The following is a 17282-nucleotide window of genomic DNA, read 5'->3' on the forward strand; positions in this document are numbered from 1 at the left end:
TGGATGCTCACCCAGCCGTGCCACCCAGGTGCCCCTAGACAATTTTTATACACTGAAGTAAAATTCATGCATCTGTCACTGTCTTACAACATTCCTAATATGGCACACCATTTCTTAGGTCAGACTATCCAGTCATTTAAGAATAACTGTATACATTTTCAATATATCATACATATACATGTATAAAATTTAGAAGGAAACTATTGTTAACGTTGATACATTTTGTGGAAGGCTATCTGACATTTTATAGAACCTTAATATTCTGCAGAACTCTAGCTTAAGCAAAGCACAGAAGTATGGAGATACATGGTAGTAGAATAGTAAATGAATAGTAGCTCCACATAACTAGAGTAAGGTACATAGGAGCTGATAGGGAATAGGGGCGGGGGGGGGTGGTGTGTGGCAGATGAGGCAGCGGAGTTAGGCAAGGATAAGACTTTGATAGTTCTCAAATGCCACACAAAGGTACTTGAAATCTATCTTACATGAACAATAGTCATGTCATAATAAGATTTGTATTTTTTAAAGTTAATAGTGATGGTAATATGAAGGACAGAGTGAATGAAAGGAACTGTTGGCAGGAAGATCAGGGGCTACAGCAGTAATAAAGGGTAGAAGTGAGTATGGCAGTGACAGAAGGGAAAGGAGAAAATACATTTGAGAACTCCTTTAGAGAGAATTATAGGGTTTAGTGATTGGAAATGGGGTATGAAATAAAAAGGGAAGCCAAAGACAACTCTACTTCTACCCTGAATGATTGGCGTGGAGGCTGATTCATTTGTCTGACAATGAAATTTCGGATCAGGTTTCGATGAAAGGTAATAGAGATAAGCTGAGTTTTGAGGGGTCTACAAAGTGGTCTAGGTGCAGAGGTTCACAGAACAGAAACATAGAAATGGGGCTCGGAACACCCTGTAGAGGCTATAGCTGAAGCAGTGAGACTAGATGAGATTACCCAAGAAGAGAAAAGGACTAAAGATAGAATTTAAATGTTTAAAGGGCAGAAAAAACTGGAAAAAATGAAAGAAATTGAGATAGATATGGGGGATGGGTGAAAAAATCAAAAGAAAACAGTGTTATGGCAGCTGAAAGAGAAGAGGGAAAGTGTGGGCAAAAGTGTCAAACACTGGGCACCTGGGTGGTTCAGTTGGTTAAGTGACGGCCTTCGGCTCAGGTCATGGTCCCGGAGTTCCAGGATCAAATCCCACATCAGGCTCCCAACTCAGCAGGGAGTCTGCTTCTCCCTCTGACCCTCTCCCCTCTCATGCTCTCTCTCTCTCAAAGAAATAAATAAAATCTTTAAAAAAAAAAGTGTCAAACACTGCAGAGAAGTTACACAGTACAAAGGACAGAAGAGGTCAACGATAGGATATACTTGACTTTGGAGAGAATAGTATAGAATGGAGGTTATAAAAGACAGATTGAATTGCATTCTGAGGAGTGTGTGAAAGGGAAGGAGATTATGTAATCATAGTAAAACTTTAATTTTGCCTCAAACCCATGGATCATTGTGAAATAAATTATACTAGTCTTGAATTACTTGGGTACCTCTCCCTGCCTTTCTGCTCTGCCTTGCCTATGGAGATCAAATTTAATGCAATTTTCAAAGCCCTGTTTCCTTTTGATTACCTATAAAGGTATCAGAGTTGAAGTCCTGAAAAATCTTCCCATATTTGTGGTAATGGCATGATGGCTGAATATATTAAAGAATACTAATCTTTTTCATCTTTTTCGCCCAGGAAACCGTTTTTCCATCCCAAATCACTAATGAGCATGAGTCATTGATAATGGTGAAGAAACTTTTTGCTACTTCTATTTCATGTATAACGTATCTAAGAGGCCTGTTTCCAGAGAGCTCTTATGGAGAACGCCATTTGGATGGTAAAGTTTAACCAAGTAGTTATCTTGACTGTTGTAGCTCTTGCCTCTACTTGGCAGGGGTAAATCTTTCAATTCTCACAGTGTGCTAATTCCAAGTCATGGGATTGTTCTTCAAGATCAATTTGCTAATTCATTTTCCATTTTAATTTCAGTATGTTTAGTGGTTTTACTTATAGGAAGCATTAGTTCCTGGCTAGATACCAAATGACAGACTGAGAAGAAAAGAAATCACTATAGATAAAGCCCGGTAATTCTAAACCATACCTATAAAAGCAACAGCCGTTCAAAATCTATTCGGGTGTTGTAGATTTGCACTATCTTTTGCCTCAGTTTGAGTTGTTCTTTGAGGTATACTTTGGCACTGAGGCAATTTAATGGAGGCAGGTGAAAAACTCTTCTTCTGTGAACACATATAAATATGCTGGAAGAAAAGCATATTCATGCCAAACCATTTGTTGATTAGAATGGATAGACAATTACTATTCTAATCAGCACTTTTCTTTTCTCAGTTGCAGGTCTCCTACTTTACTCCCTTTTATTTCTTGTGTCTTAAACTGATGATCATATTTTTTATTACAAGCTGTTTCTGGCTCCTTTCCTTGTCTTGTATTGAAAGAAAATAAATGTACCTAGACTCTTCAATTTTTTAAAATCTTATTATTAGCTTAAAAAGCTGGATTGTGATAACAATTCAGAAAATCTTGCTGGTTTGTCACTAAAATGGGAATATCATTTGGGAAAATAATTGTAGAGAGCTATGTTTTTGTATGATATTATTTTTCAAGATCTAACTTTACTTTAAATTCCTCGCATCTGTATTTAATGATATACCTTGGCCTTTTCCAATTTGAGTTTTCTTAACATTCATCCTCTATACTAGCTAGCATCACTGAAATGCATGTATGCTGTAAATACAAAGCATGACATTTGCAATCATGACAACTTCATTTGTATCATGTCTTCTTTTGGTCTATAGATAATAAATCTGTAATAGTGAATATGTTTATATGTAGCACATGGTAGCATTTCTCCTTGCTTGGAACAGAATTGGAAAAAACTGGAAAAAAGGCATGTTTGGGTGATTAATTAAGGGCTTATTGTGTGCCAGTCACTGCCCTAGGCATGGGGGGCGGATGTTAAAAAACAAAATTCAACTGAGTACATTTGAGGATTTAATCGGTTTTATTCAATGATTCATGAATAGTGCAGCATCCAGTCTAGCAAATAGGAGCTCTGAGGAACAGTACAAATTGTTAGACTGTTATAGGCAGAAAGGGACAGGACAAGGAAGTCATTAGTGAAAGAAAGAAAGAAAGGTTTATTTCAGGCAAGGTCACCTTCCTTGGGAGGGGGGAGGGGGGTCTACCATGCAGATTACCTCACAAGTGTTGATCAGGAAATCCCAGATTCACTGGTTAAAGGTTACATTCCTGCAATTAAGTCTTGGTTTGCTCCTCATGGGGGACAAGTGACTCCATTTTAGGCTCGCTCTTCTTCCTTCCCTCCTTCTTTCCTTCTTTCCTTCCTTCCTTCCTTCCCTCCTTCCTTCCCTCCTTCCTCCTTCCTCCTTCTTTCCTCCCTCCTCCTCTCCTCCCCTCTCCCTCCCCCCTCCCTCCTCTCCCTCCCTTCCTCCTCCTTCCTTCCTTCCTCTTCTTTCTTCTCCTTCCTTCCTTCCTTCCTTCCTTCCTACAGAAGTAATACTATTACTTATAGCTTTATTTTTTGTGGTAGTTTTAGTAGAAGTTGTATGTCTCCCTCTCAGTGTTCGTTCTTAAAGTAACATACATATAAAAATGCGCAGTACTCTATGTCACTCTCTTTTTGGTAATCTCTAAATATTATACTAACATGGAATAATTTTCATGTACCTCAGTAGAGGTAGAGGGAACATCAATTTTAAGATAGGAAAACTGTATGAAAAGGTGAAGTGACATGCAAAGTCATACATGAATCAGTGATTGATTTTGGACTAATCTAAGCCAAAACTTTTTTTTAAGATTTTATCCATTTATTTATTTGACAGAGAGATAGAGAGAACACAAGCAGGCAGAGCAGCAGGCAGAGGGAGAGGGAGAAGCAGGCTCTCCGCCAAGCAGGGAGCCTGACGCGGGACTCGATCCCAGGACCCTGGGATCATGACCTGAGCTGAAGGCAGACACTTAACTGACTCAGCCACCCAGGCGCCCCTAAGCCAAAACTCTTTTAAATATGATTTTCCTCTTCTTCTCTAACTATAGTAAGGTAGTTGAATTTCAGATGGAAATTAATATTTGAGAATAATCCATGGGAAAATTTTTCATCTTTATTTTCATTTAGGGAGAGACAAATATGAGAGAACTGACTTGAGATTGAGGTACATGTTTTAAATTGGTTAATGGATATGGTCTCAATAATCCCTTATTATTATTCAGAATTCAACAGAAGCAAAGAAGTGACACAAATTGAATGTGCAGTCAACTCAGTTGTGCTGCATTGTAGAAGGGAAGACTGCTAAACTATAATCAAAATTGGAACTAAGCAAGTTTTCAACATAGGATTTATTTTTAGAGTAGATATTTAGAGATTCAAAATGTTTTTATAAGCTATAAAACTAAGTTATATAAATAAAATAGTTAAAGGAAATACCCTTATTTAGCATGGACAAATTTAGTACAGTAATCATTCAGTAGAGGAAAATACACTGTGTTTCTGTTTTTGTAGACCTCAGTTTAAAAATCCTTCGAGAAGATAAAAAATGTCCTGGGTCACTGCATATTATCAAATGGTAAGTAATTGAAATTCCACAAAAGTTTAACATTATTTTTATCATGGCTGAAATTACCCATAAGACTTTATTTGGTAAGATCATTTCCTTAAAACCTTTTCTTCCTTTTTTTCCTTCCTTCCTTCTTTCCTTCTTTTTTTTCACAATTTCCTGGAAATTTACAGCAATTATTCAATATAATTTTAATATCCTGATTTAGTTTTGTTTTTGAAAAAATGGACTTGTAAAGAAATAAAATATTGTACTACTGAAACAAATATAACACTGTATGTCAACTTCAATAACAAAAATTTTAAAAAGAGAAAAATATCAGTCAAAATTTGATTACTCATCATATGCATGTCAGTATCCTAAACATTCTGGGAGGCAAAAAGAAAAATAAGATGTGGTTCTCTACCTTTAAATTGCTTACCTATTACTTATAAAGATCTATCAACATATTAAATGACACTGTGAGTTTTAAAAAAAAGTTCAAATGGGAAAGGTAAAATGATTACCAATTTAATGTACTTAAAAGCAAAATATATAAATCAGTTCAATACTTGGAATTTTTTTGGCTTTTGCATCTGGTCCAAATTGACATCAAATATTTATTTCTTGACAGGATCCAAGGTTGTTTTGATGCTTTGGAAAAGAGATACGTAAGAATGTTTTTAAATTTATACCAGGATTAAAGACTTATCTTTTATACCTTAAAAAAAGTTTAGCTTTTATTTTGTTGTTGTGTATTAACAGTGCACTAGTGCCTACATTTGCATTTATGAAAGTTTCTTTTTATGTCTTTGTTGTCCTGTTGATGTCTTGTTTTCATCAATTAGAAAGGAAATCTTCATTTTTCTCTTTTACATACGCATATCTTTTTGACCACAGAATTTCCTCTGAAGTCACTGGAAGAGATCCAGAGGATGTGGGACAGGGGAGACAAGAATCTGGCATTTAGCACATTGAATATGTTCAAAATAGTTGTGATTCAATTCATAGATATGAAAGGAAAAAACTGACTTGAATAATTAATTAGTTTTTATTCTATAATAGTTATTTTGTTAACTATGTTTGGTGCATGTACATAACCTGTTCCCTCAAATAGCTAGTGTTGTACCTTGGATTTTTTAAAAATGCAGCTTGAATTTTAAGTGTATCAGATCTTTCTTGCTGCCCAAGACTGCTATGAAGGGTATAAAAATTAGAGGCTCTAGTCCTAGTTGAAGAGACAGGATGTATATAAATGAACCTTCTACCACTGCTTCCCCTCCTTTTCCCCATCTATATCTTCTTTTAACTCCTTCTCAATTCCTATTCCTTTATAAGGAATTTTGAGGTGAATAAGCCTTGTAATAGGTTATTTAGTTGCACTCATACATTTCCTTTTTCAGTGAACAGTTATTTTTTATGATTTATTCAACACTGACCCGGGGGACTGAGGTATACAAAATTAAAACAGATATGGGCTTGTGCACACAAAGATCTTCAAGAGCATGGCAGAAGAGAAATGATACTCATATGCGTGGCTGATGATTAGCTATTATACACTGGTCCAGCTGTGACTATTGTTAAAATATTGAAATACTCTATATCGGGTGGTAAATAGCTGTTTTGCTGAGACCCTGAGTGACCCCCACCATTATCTCCCCTTCACTTCACCATTGTCTCTTTTGGGACCTCTCCAGACCTATCCATAATCTAGCAACTAAAGGGTTAACATCTGGCCCGGGGCGGGGGGAGCTTCCAGGAGCCTGGCTAAGACTAAATTAGCATCTTTTCTGATTCTGGGCTAAGTTGGCATCCATTCTGATTGGCCAGTGCCTGTGTCCTATTAGGCTATTAAATATTGATTTTTTTTTCACATCAGCTTGATATTTTTGTGTAAAAATATCAGATATTTTGATATATACTCTATCACAAGTATAAGTACCCATAATACTCATTAGAAATTAATGCCATGCCAAAGGAAAGATACTGCTTGTGTACGATAGGAATATGGAAAAGGAGGGGTTGTATCTAGTAAGGAGCATGAAGGAAATCTTGGGGAGAAAATGGCTTTTGAACTTTGAAGGCCCTTAGTATTTGGACAGGTTTAAATGGAGGAGGTCACCACCAGCATACTGAACACTATTCATTCATTCTCCACCATCCATTCATTTAGCAACATTTCTTGAGCATCCATCATTGAGAGGCAGTGCAATATAGTTAAGAGCACAAGTTTTGGAATCAGTCTAAAGGGAATCCCAGTTCTGCACTTAACACCTGTGTGATCTTGGGCAAGTACCTACCTTTTGGTACCTTAGTTTCTTTATATACAAAATGGGGGATAATAACAGAACCTCTTAGGGTTGTTTGAGATAATGAACTAATCTAAAGCACTGGTTTTCAAATGTTAGCTTGCATTGGAATCACCTGGAGGACTTGTTCAAACATTGCCAGGCTCCATCCCAAAATTTCTGATTTGAGAATTTGCATTTCAGATAAATTTCAGGTTATGTTGACACTGCTGGTCTAGGGACCATACTTTGAGAACTACTGATCTAAAATGTTTAGAACAATGCCTGGCACATAATAAGCACTATGTAAGTGTTAACTCTTTTTCTCTTTCCTCCCTCATTCCCTCCCTCTTCTCCTTCCCTTTATCTCTCCTTCCTTCCTCCCTCTCTCTCTACCTTCTCTTGTTCTTTCCCTTCTTTCTTTTCTCCTTCCTTCATTTCCTCCCCTCCCCCCTTCCTTTCTTATCTATCTAATCTGTGCCAGACATTGTACCTAAATACTGGATGAGACAAAAATGAGAGAAAGATGTGATTCCTCCACTCAAGGAGGTCACACTCTAATAGCATCACTTGTTAAATAATTACAATGTTACATGTACTAAAAGAGCAGTGTGATGTAAAAAGTTTATCTACCTCGTTTGATGGATTTATTTTACTTAAATGACTACCTGTATGACTGAATCGATTAAATTTACTGTTTTGGGAGATTAAAAGATAATACCTTAGATGGATGACTTAGACTAGTTGTTAGTATCTTAATTTCCTCCTAGGAAATAATTAATGTGTTAAAAATAGTTTGAGTAAAGTCAAGTTTGAGTATCTAGAGATCTTGAAAGATGTTCTTCTGTTGAAGCTGATGATTATTTCTAGTTGTGAAATTTTGAGTGATTTTACCCTGTTTTTTTTGTAGTCCATATTATGCTCAAATTCTTTAAAGTAAGTATGTAGGTATTTTTAGATAATTATTATAAAGAAGAGACTATATTGTACATAGCCTCCTAATCTGTCTCCTTATTCCCATTTTTAATCTCCTACCATTCCAACTCCACACTACATTCTCTGAGAAATCTAAGTCTTATCATATCAGTCTCTTGCCTGAAAATCTTCCATGGCTTTTAAAATAAAATTTAGAGTCCTTCACAGAGAAGGACTGTATGATCTAGTCTCCACCTGCCTTTCCAGAAGTCATCACTCTCACCATTGCTAACCATGTTCAAGCCACACAAGGATTCTAGAACATGCCAAGTGCCTTTTCCCTTTGTATGTATTGTTGCTTTTGCCTGCAAAATTATCTTCCCTACCCACACCTTTTACCTGGCTAAATCCAATTTATCCTTTAGGTCTCACCCTAAATATTTACTTTCTTAGAGGGGTCTTCACTGGTACATACCCCTCCCACCCCAGCCTAGATTGTCCTTTTGTTTAATGTTCTCAAGCATCCCGTGCTACATTGTCATAGCAATTAACACAATTGTAATGATGTACCTGTTTGCTTTTTTGTTTAATGTTTTCTCTCCTGTTGGTCAGCATGTTCCCTGAGATCGGGGCCATGTCTATTTTTGAATGAATGAATGAATGAACTATTAAATAATTAATAGAGAGTTTCACTATGTAGTCTCAAAATCAATTGTGTGCAGTAACCAAAATAGCCACACAGTGTCACTAAAGTTTTAGTCCTTTGGGTGAAATAGGTGAATAGTTTGATATGAAATTATGGTTGGGAACTTTTCTTTAAAAAAATTTTTTTTTTTTTTTATTTTAACTAGGCTCCGTGACCATCGTGGGGCTTAAACTCACAACCCTGAGATTAAGAGTCACATGCTCTAATGACTGAGCCAGCCCTGGCCCAGACATTTTCTAATTTGTATTCCAGTTTTTACATTTTTATCAGAGACTAGATTATATCTCTATATATTGGCTTTTTCAAGCAGAGAGAATCTGTTTATAGTAATATATATGTAGGTAGGGCAAGGGTTTTATAGACCTATCAGACTTTAAAATTTTTACTTTAGAAGATTAGTTTCAAAAGACAATTTTTTGGAGCTACTGGTGGCATATTTAATATTTAGTAAAAATGAATTATTTTGTGTATCTTTTGCCTCCCAAACTAAAATATAACTTTTAGATAATATAGATAGTTATCATTTTTTTTTTTGCATCCCTCCTCTCCAGCAGAACCCTATATATGTAAATTTATACTCACTTGAATGAATGAGTGAATTAGTATCTCTTTTTAAGACCTTCTACCCAAATCTTTGGAATCTCTCTGAAAAAATTTTAATTAGCCTTTATTGAAAATAACAATAATATCAGTACAAGTATATAATAACAGTAGTTTTCTTTTCTCTTGAAGCTACACATGGCAGTACTTACAGTAAGTACACATTTAAAGACCAAACCCATGTTTCTACTATGTTGTTTTTTTGGCAAGTAAAACATTAAAACAGTACTATCCCCACTTCTCCCTGAATTTCTTTATCTGTCCTATGACATTTTGGAATTAAAAAAGTAGGATCTACCAGAAGTTTTAATGAAAGATCACAAATTATGTATTTCTTAGGTATATTACAATACATGGGAAAGTATATAGGATATACTATCTGCTTCACATATTGCCTATCAGGATTTCATTTTTTTAAATTACTTTATAGACTTGGAGTGTTTTGTTTTGTGGTTGTGTAGACTTTTTTGAAGTTTTGTGCCCTTTTGAGTATAACATGCTATGTATAGTTAAGAATAGAAAGAAAATGAGAAGATAACATAGTCTTAGATATTTGATTTATATTTTTAATCCATGACAAATTATCTTGAGATATGTATATCTCAGTCCTCAATTAATAGAGCACAAATTGAACTCTTCACATAGAAAATGTATTCTGTGAGGAGTAATCTAGTAAATTTCAGAAATTAAATGTTATTTATTTCTCCTTAAACAGCTTTATACAAATCCCAAGGAACCAGAGGTAAGGACACACATTGAGAAGGGATTATATTTAAATATGTTTACCTGAGTTGAGGCTATTGATTATATTACTAGATTACTATATGAGCAAAGTAACTCACCATGAGCTCTTCCAGTGTGTTTTATTATAAACTCCACCAATTCTTTATTATGAGATTTTAAAAACTACTTAGGGGTGTTAAAAAAAAAAGCGTAGAGGAGCCTATTCCCTAACATGTTAAAATTAAAAATCTCTGCATGTATAAAACCACGTTTTATTATTTATTTTAACTGATTCTGAATCCTTTCTATTTGTGGCCTTTTGGAAAATACAGCATAATTCTAAACTTTTCCTTTTTTTGCCAACTAAATTCTCCCCTATTTGACCTGTTCATTGATTTTTCAGATCTTTACTACTTCTTTCATAATTTCTTCCCTATTGAATCCTACTCATCTTCAAGGCCAACTTATGTTCAAATCTCCCAGGAAAGCCTCTTGGCCTATGCTGTTCACACTAATTTCCTCCTTCTCCAACTTCCTCTTCCAATGGGACCCCACAATTTAACACCCTCAGTTGATTCATGTAGATTACTTTATCTCTTCAGCCAGATTCTGAATTCTTGAGGACAGTGTCTTGTCTTGTTTTCTATCTCCCAGAGTAAATATCATAGTCCTGGGCATATAATAGTTACTTGTACTACTCTGTGGCAATGGCATAGAGATGGAGGGAGAAGCCCTCTGTTCTTCTCGTTCTATTCTCTGTATTTTCCTCCTAGTTTTCTTTCCTTCTTCTCTTTCCTTTTTCCTTGCTTTCAATTTTCCTCCTTAAGCCTATGGATTTAGCCTAACTGGTAGCATTCAAGACTAAATTAAGCATTTTTAGCTTTTAATATCCTTTCTTGGGAAGATTATAAATAACTGTTTGAACAAGGTGGAGGAAAACTGGTACATACAGGTGGGTAACAATTCCTCAATGCCTGAACCTACCCCCTTTTATCTTTGTCTCATGTTTAATTTCAAAATGCTTTTTTTTCCCTGTAGGTTTGAGGGGAAGCTTCCCAAACTAAAACTTTCTGATAAATTGTTAATAAAGTGGTCATTTTCTTAATGCAATGAATTATTTTGTTTTCTTGTGCATATAAAACTCTTAATCTGAAACCAGTGCTTTTGCTTAGTGAAATGCTGAGCAAATTTAACTACAGAAAACTCTTAGGGTGGAGGGGGTGTGTGTAGGGGGGTGCTGTTAAAATGAGTTTGATGCAGGCAAATAATGAAGTTAGAAAACAAAAGCTTATAATATGAAGTGCTGAGCTATCATTTATAACCTAGAAAAAAATATTTTGAATGCTTACAGATCGTTCTGTATAACAGTGATCCCTAACCCCTGTGTGTTCATGGTACACTTTTGATTGCTAAAAGTTTTAGTGTCATGTTTGAGGGTATTAAAAGACTCAAAAGAACACCAAACAAGTCAGCAATAAGTACAGTATAGCTATGGAATAGTAATGTTCATAATGCCTAAGGTATCCATGGGATTGCACTATTTTATAGTTGATATTTAGCATCAAGTTACTGATACAACCACTTACCTCCCTAATCTCATTCTTTTTTTGTAATGTTGAAGATTTTATTTATTTTGAGAGCGAGCGAGCAAGTGAGAAGGGAACACAAGCAGGGGAGAGTAGCAGGGGGAGAGGGAGAAGCAGACTGCACCGAGCAGGGAGCCACCACACGTGGGGCTCGATCCCAGCACCCTGGGATCATGACCTGAGCCGAAGGCAGACACTTGACTGACTGACCCACCCAGGCACCCCTCTCATTCTTTTATATACTCACAAAACAACATTCTCATGTAGACACAGTTTTTTGGTGTTTATCTAATATTGTGCCATGTTTCTTGACTCCTATCTGTAGAAGTATTTCCTTCCCTAAACAAAACAAAACTGAAGAAACAATAGCAATATTAACATATACCTGAAATAAAAATATATTTTACACATGGATTAAAATTTGTAGCAATCTTGTGAAGAGTCTGTCATAGTACAATAGTTGCAAACCTCTGTCTTAAATAAGTGTGCTTACCCAGTCCAGGGGCCAGTGGAGTTTTGGACATTGCACAATGTTGCAGTATTTCTGTACTAGAAGTTTCATGACAGAGGTGAATTGACAAAAGTAAAGTAGTGAAGAGGGATAGTGTAGCTTTCCTACAGTTAAACACTATAAAATGTGTGGAGGGTATTAATAAGTTGTGTAAACCAAAATGTAAATATGTTAAGGAAAGTTTTACACAATGTAATGCATGATAGAACTATAAAGAATGGCTATGGGAGTGCCTGAGTGCTCAGTCGGTTAAGCATCTGAGTCTTGATTTCAACTTAGATCTTGATATCAGGGTGGTGAGTTCAATCCTGGTGTTGGGCTCCACCCTGGACATGGAGCCTACTTGAAAAAAAAAAAAAAAGAATAGCTATGTATCAATACTGTGAGGACAAAAATCTTATTGTTTCATCATCTATTCCTTTGTGCCTACTGGAGGTGGTCAGCATCCATTTTTAATAGATTGTTTCAAGAACTGAACTATACATGGTCTCTGTTTCTAGCCACAGTTTGGTTTTAGAAACTTTGTTTTAAAAAAAAAATCCTTGTAGGATGAAATCCTAATTGAGTGTGAACTCTATCCTGGCTGAATATTTATTCTGCAAATATTAATTGGGTTCCCTTTATATTCCTAGCACTGTTCAAGGTATAAAAACACAGGAGTTAATGGGATAGACAAGGTCCCTGCTCTCTGGAAGCTTACATTCTTATATCCTTGAGGGAGAATAAACAATAAACAAACAAAAATGAGCAAAACAGTTTCAGATGGTCCTAATGCTATGAAGAAAGTAAAAGAAAGGCAGTGTGCTGGAGAGTGCTGAGACAGGGAATGGAGAAGGAAGGATTGGAGTATAGTCTGTGGAAGGCCTTTGGAGCTAAGTCTGAAGGGCCAGAGGAGTCAGCCTATGCAGGTCTGTGAGAGGCAATGGCACATGATCGGCAGAATAGCACGGTGGTTAACATTGTAGGTGCTGGAGTCAAATCCCAGCTCTGACACTTACTAGCTTCATGTATAATGAGGATAATAATACCTACCTCAGAGTACTGACTGCATAAGAATGAATACATGTAGAGCATTTAGGGCAGTGCCCAAATATTATCATCATTTACTGGAGACAGCATGTTCCAGAATATCACTGGGCAAAGGCCCTAAGCTACAAGGCATCTTGTGAGTTCATGCCCTGAGCCTGGAGCTTAGTGGGTAGGAGGGAAAGAAGCAGAAGATAAGGTCAGAGAGGTAGACAAGGGACAGATGTGTAAGATCTTGTGGGATAAAGTAGTTTTTGGATTTTATTCTACGGGCAATGGGAAACCATTGGGGTGTTTTAAGCAAAGGAGTAACATGGTCTGATTTATATTTTCAAAAACCCTTTTTGGCTATAGAACAGAGAATGAATTACTGGAGGAATACTTTGCAAGCAAGGAGATCAGATGAAGAGAGATAGTGGTGGTTTGGACAGGGTGATAATAATGGATGGACTTGGGATATGCTTTGGAGATAGTCTTGAAAGTTCTTGCCAATGGATTGGAATGTGAAGGGAGGAAAAAAGGCTATATATGTTGTTGCTATTGCTTTGGTATCTGAATATATTCAGTATGATTAACAGAAACCATCGTTGAGTGGTTTAAAGGCCCATCTTTATTAGGAGACACATTAATCTGAAAAGTAGGAAAATGTTTTATGCAATCTTAAGAAGAGACCAATGCTTGCTGTCAATATATCTTCTGTCATAATCAGAGTCAGATTGAAGTTATAAGGGATTAGCATCTTGTATAAAACCATTGTAAACATAACTCTTATGAATTGCTTCAGGGACCAAATAACATGTTAATAAAATTACCAGCTGCTAAAGGATCTACTCTTATTATGATTAAAAAAATAAAAGATAGCTCAGAGCATTGAAAAGCTAGAGTTTGTTGTGAAACATGGGCAGGCAGGAAGAATAGACATGGTTTGCTTGGCAGGGCAATTACACCCAGCATGAACAAAGAGAGGATGCTGTGTATCTTGCCTGTCTGGGGTGAACCTGTTGTGGTAGGCAACTCTAGTGTCACATACCTCTCCTACTGTACTCACAAAGCAACCTTAAAAATTTTGATTTCCCAAGTGGACTGTCTTGCCAGAAAAATATTTTTTCTTTTAAATTAAGTCCACTACAAATCAGTTGTCTTAGAGTTTAAGCAGCATGAGCCAATTTCTTCAGGACCTGATAACCTGTGATTAAGTTGTTTGCTAAGGTTTTAAGATCAGTAGAACTGGGGGAACAAGTCTTAGAGTAAAGTAACAGAAACATTGAGACTTTCTGATCAATCTAACATCCTCATTCCCACAATATCAAGACCAAAATGGAAACAGATGAATGAAGGGCATTTTTTTGTGTTGTACTTAAACTTACACACTTTACCTGTCTTTCGTACCTTCTCCAGATCTGTGGACAAGCTGTACAATGTATCTGGGCCAAACGTTTGCTTCAACTACAAGACAATCATGTTATTTTACATGAAGTATGTCTCTTACGAGGATATGTCTTCCTCTTTGTTTCTAGCTTTCTTAACAGCGAGGAGAGCAAATAGCAGTGGTATCTGAGTTTTTAGTGCAGGATCAAAAAAACAAGACCTGATGTCATAGATCCTGGTTCCTTTTTGAATTTTTCTAGTTTTCTTGTTGCCATTCTGGTCTTCCCTGAATTACTGTAGTAGCCTCTTAATTGCTCTCATGGTTTCCACTTCTTCCTTCTGCACTATTAAAATAGCCAGGGTGATCTTAAAAACATGCACATTACTGGGTCGCCTGGGTGGCTCAGTCATTAAGCGTCTGTTTTCGGCTCAGATCATGATCCCAGGGTCCTGGGATCGAGCCCCCCCCCCACAATCCCTGCTCAGCGGGAGGCCTGCTTCTCCCTCTCCCACTCCCCCAGCTTGTGTTCCCTCTCTCGCTGTCTCTCTCTCTGTCAAATAAATAAATAAAATCTTAAAAAAAAAAACACATGCAAATTACTCCCATGCTTAAAATACTTCAGTGTATTTCTGGTTTACCTAGAATAAAATCCAAACCCCTTATCAGGGCCAATAAAGCTCCACATCCTCATCTCCTACACTCTCTTACTTGCTTAGTCATTGCCAGCCACTTGGCTTCCTCTTTGGCCCTGAAAGAGGCTTACTTTCCTGCTTTAGAACTTTGCACTGCTGTTCCCTCTGCCCAGGATACCCCGCCCTCCCCCAGATCTGCACATGATCCCCTTTTGTCACTGAGGCTCAGCTCAAGCATCATCCCTTCAAGGAGGCCATCCTTGGCCTTCCAAACCAAATCAGCCCCTCTCCCTTCTATTCTCTATCACAGCTTGTGCTTCATATTGTTCACAGTACTTATTACTATCTGAAATTATTTTGTTTACTTATTTATTGACTGTCTCACCAGTCTGTCTATTCCAGAAAAACAGGGACCTTTTTTGTCATGTTCACCACTTTGACTCCAGCATCCAACACAATGTAGACATTTGATAAATATCTGTTACATGAATGAATGATTTCTCAACTGGTTTCACTGTCATTTACCTATGCCAGGTCAGATACTTAACTCTGCCTCTTAGTTTCTCCAGTTTTGAAACAGTAACAATAGAATTTGCCATCTAACTCATTTTTAGCATTGAGGAGAAAAATTAAGTTATCTTTATATTTGGAAATATTACTCCTGAATAATGTTACGCTGTGAAACAAAGAGGTATATAAGTAGTATAATAGGTATACAATAAAAATATTCCTCACCTATTACCAGATAAGTTTCTGGATTTCTTTTTTGTAAGTAATTTCTTTCTCTCTTCCCTTTGATATTTCTAGAAAGTGACTGAGATATACCAGTTCAAATTCAAATACACAAAAGAAGGAGCCACTATGGATTTTGACAGGTAGAATCTAATTGTTTAATGAACATGAGAAATAGGACTGAGGTAAACATAATCTTCTTGAAGCCATAGATAGGCCTTATATTTCCTTTGTAACTTCCCCACTAATCCTATATAAACCCTCCATTAATAATAGTAATGATTGTTCAAATTTCTGAAATCCATGGATGAAGTTGGTGGGAGTAGAGTCTTCCTTTGCTTCTTTTCCTCTTCTCCTCATAGGTGATGTTAGTGGTGTTTAAAGGAAGTTAGTTTGGGGGTTAAGAGTTCCAATTCCTAGAGACCTAGCTTGGAACACTCCGTTATTGGTCTAACTTTGGACAGATTACTTAACCTCCCTAAATATTAGTATTCTCATCTGCACAGTGGAATTAATAATATTTACATCATATGGTTGCTGTGACTATTAAATTATAATGCATATACATAGCTTTGCCCATGCCTGGCATATGTTAATAGGCCAGTAAGTGGTACCTGGTGGTAGTGGTAGTGATGGTAGTAGTCCTTGGAGGCAATGGTGGTTGGTGGGTGGCATAGCAGTAGAAATTATATTAATGAGGCTGTCTACATGGTGTTGATTGAAGAACTCCATAAGATTGTATTTAGACACTAACCTGAAGTTTCTCAGTTGCTATGCCAAGATATTAATCTTTTTTGCCCTCAATATAGCCAGACTGGATCTGGAGTAAATGAAACCCCCGAACTATTTGCCTGTAGATACAAACATTCTCATCTACTTCTCCCAATCTGTCATACAAATGTAATTTTTTATGTTTGTCCCGGTATGGAAAAGACTGGAAAGCACTACATTTTCCTATCAAGTTTAAAATGCCAAGTTTTAGACATACTAGTGGGTTAAAGAGTAAAGACATGGGTATTTGCTTAAAAAGATCCCCGTTGTAGGTGGAGATGTTTTACTGAAGAGCAATATTTATTCCCATCCCAGTAGCTTTTGGATTCAGAAAGATCTCAGTTTTGCTGATGAGATGGAATAGAAGTGGAGGGGGTGGATGGTGGTGAAAAGGCCTGGGTGGTAGAGGGCTCCAAGTCAGGGGAATGAGTGCCCATGAAAGGAGCAACTCTGAAGAGAAACGTGGCCTAATACTCAATTTTCTGCTATTAGCTCTGTCTTGTCATTTACTGCAAGTTTGAGGATTTCTCTCTGAGATTCACTTCCTTAATTATCCTCTCATTTGTAAAACTTGCAGACAGCAGTAGGATGTGCAGGGGAAGTAAGTTTTAGGAATGAGAATTAAAATATTAATCATCCTAAGCTAGCATTTATATAGCAGTGTACAGATTGCACTTTCCGTACATATTCTCCCACATTAAACAGTTGCCTTTTAGTCTCCAAAATTTAAATATAAGTACTACTGGCAACCAGATTAATCTCTTTTATTATGAAGGCACATATGCCAAGTGGTGAGCAGTGAAACAGA

At 36.7% G+C, this 17282-nt stretch overlaps 1 protein-coding gene across 6 annotated transcripts in view; it reads left to right on the forward strand.

Annotated features, from left to right (window-relative positions):
- Positions 1-17282, forward strand: part of HORMAD2 (HORMA domain containing 2) — a 94621-nt gene that overhangs the window by 12730 nt on the left and 64609 nt on the right. For 5 of the 6 annotated variants that reach the window (XM_027575177.1, XM_027575178.1, XM_027575180.1 and 2 more), the window contains 6 exons: positions 1740-1881; positions 4582-4645; positions 5250-5286; positions 9257-9277; positions 9840-9866; positions 15779-15846. In XM_027575177.1, coding sequence (XP_027430978.1) covers positions 1740-1881; positions 4582-4645; positions 5250-5286; positions 9257-9277; positions 9840-9866; positions 15779-15846 — 359 coding nt within the window. The remainder of the gene's footprint in view (positions 1-1739; positions 1882-4581; positions 4646-5249; positions 5287-9256; positions 9278-9839; positions 9867-15778; positions 15847-17282) is intronic. The other variant, XM_027575179.1, reaches the window with a different exon arrangement.

The sequence above is a fragment of the Zalophus californianus genome, chromosome 14 (assembly GCF_009762305.2).
Source record: "Zalophus californianus isolate mZalCal1 chromosome 14, mZalCal1.pri.v2, whole genome shotgun sequence".
NCBI lineage: Eukaryota > Metazoa > Chordata > Mammalia > Carnivora > Otariidae > Zalophus > Zalophus californianus.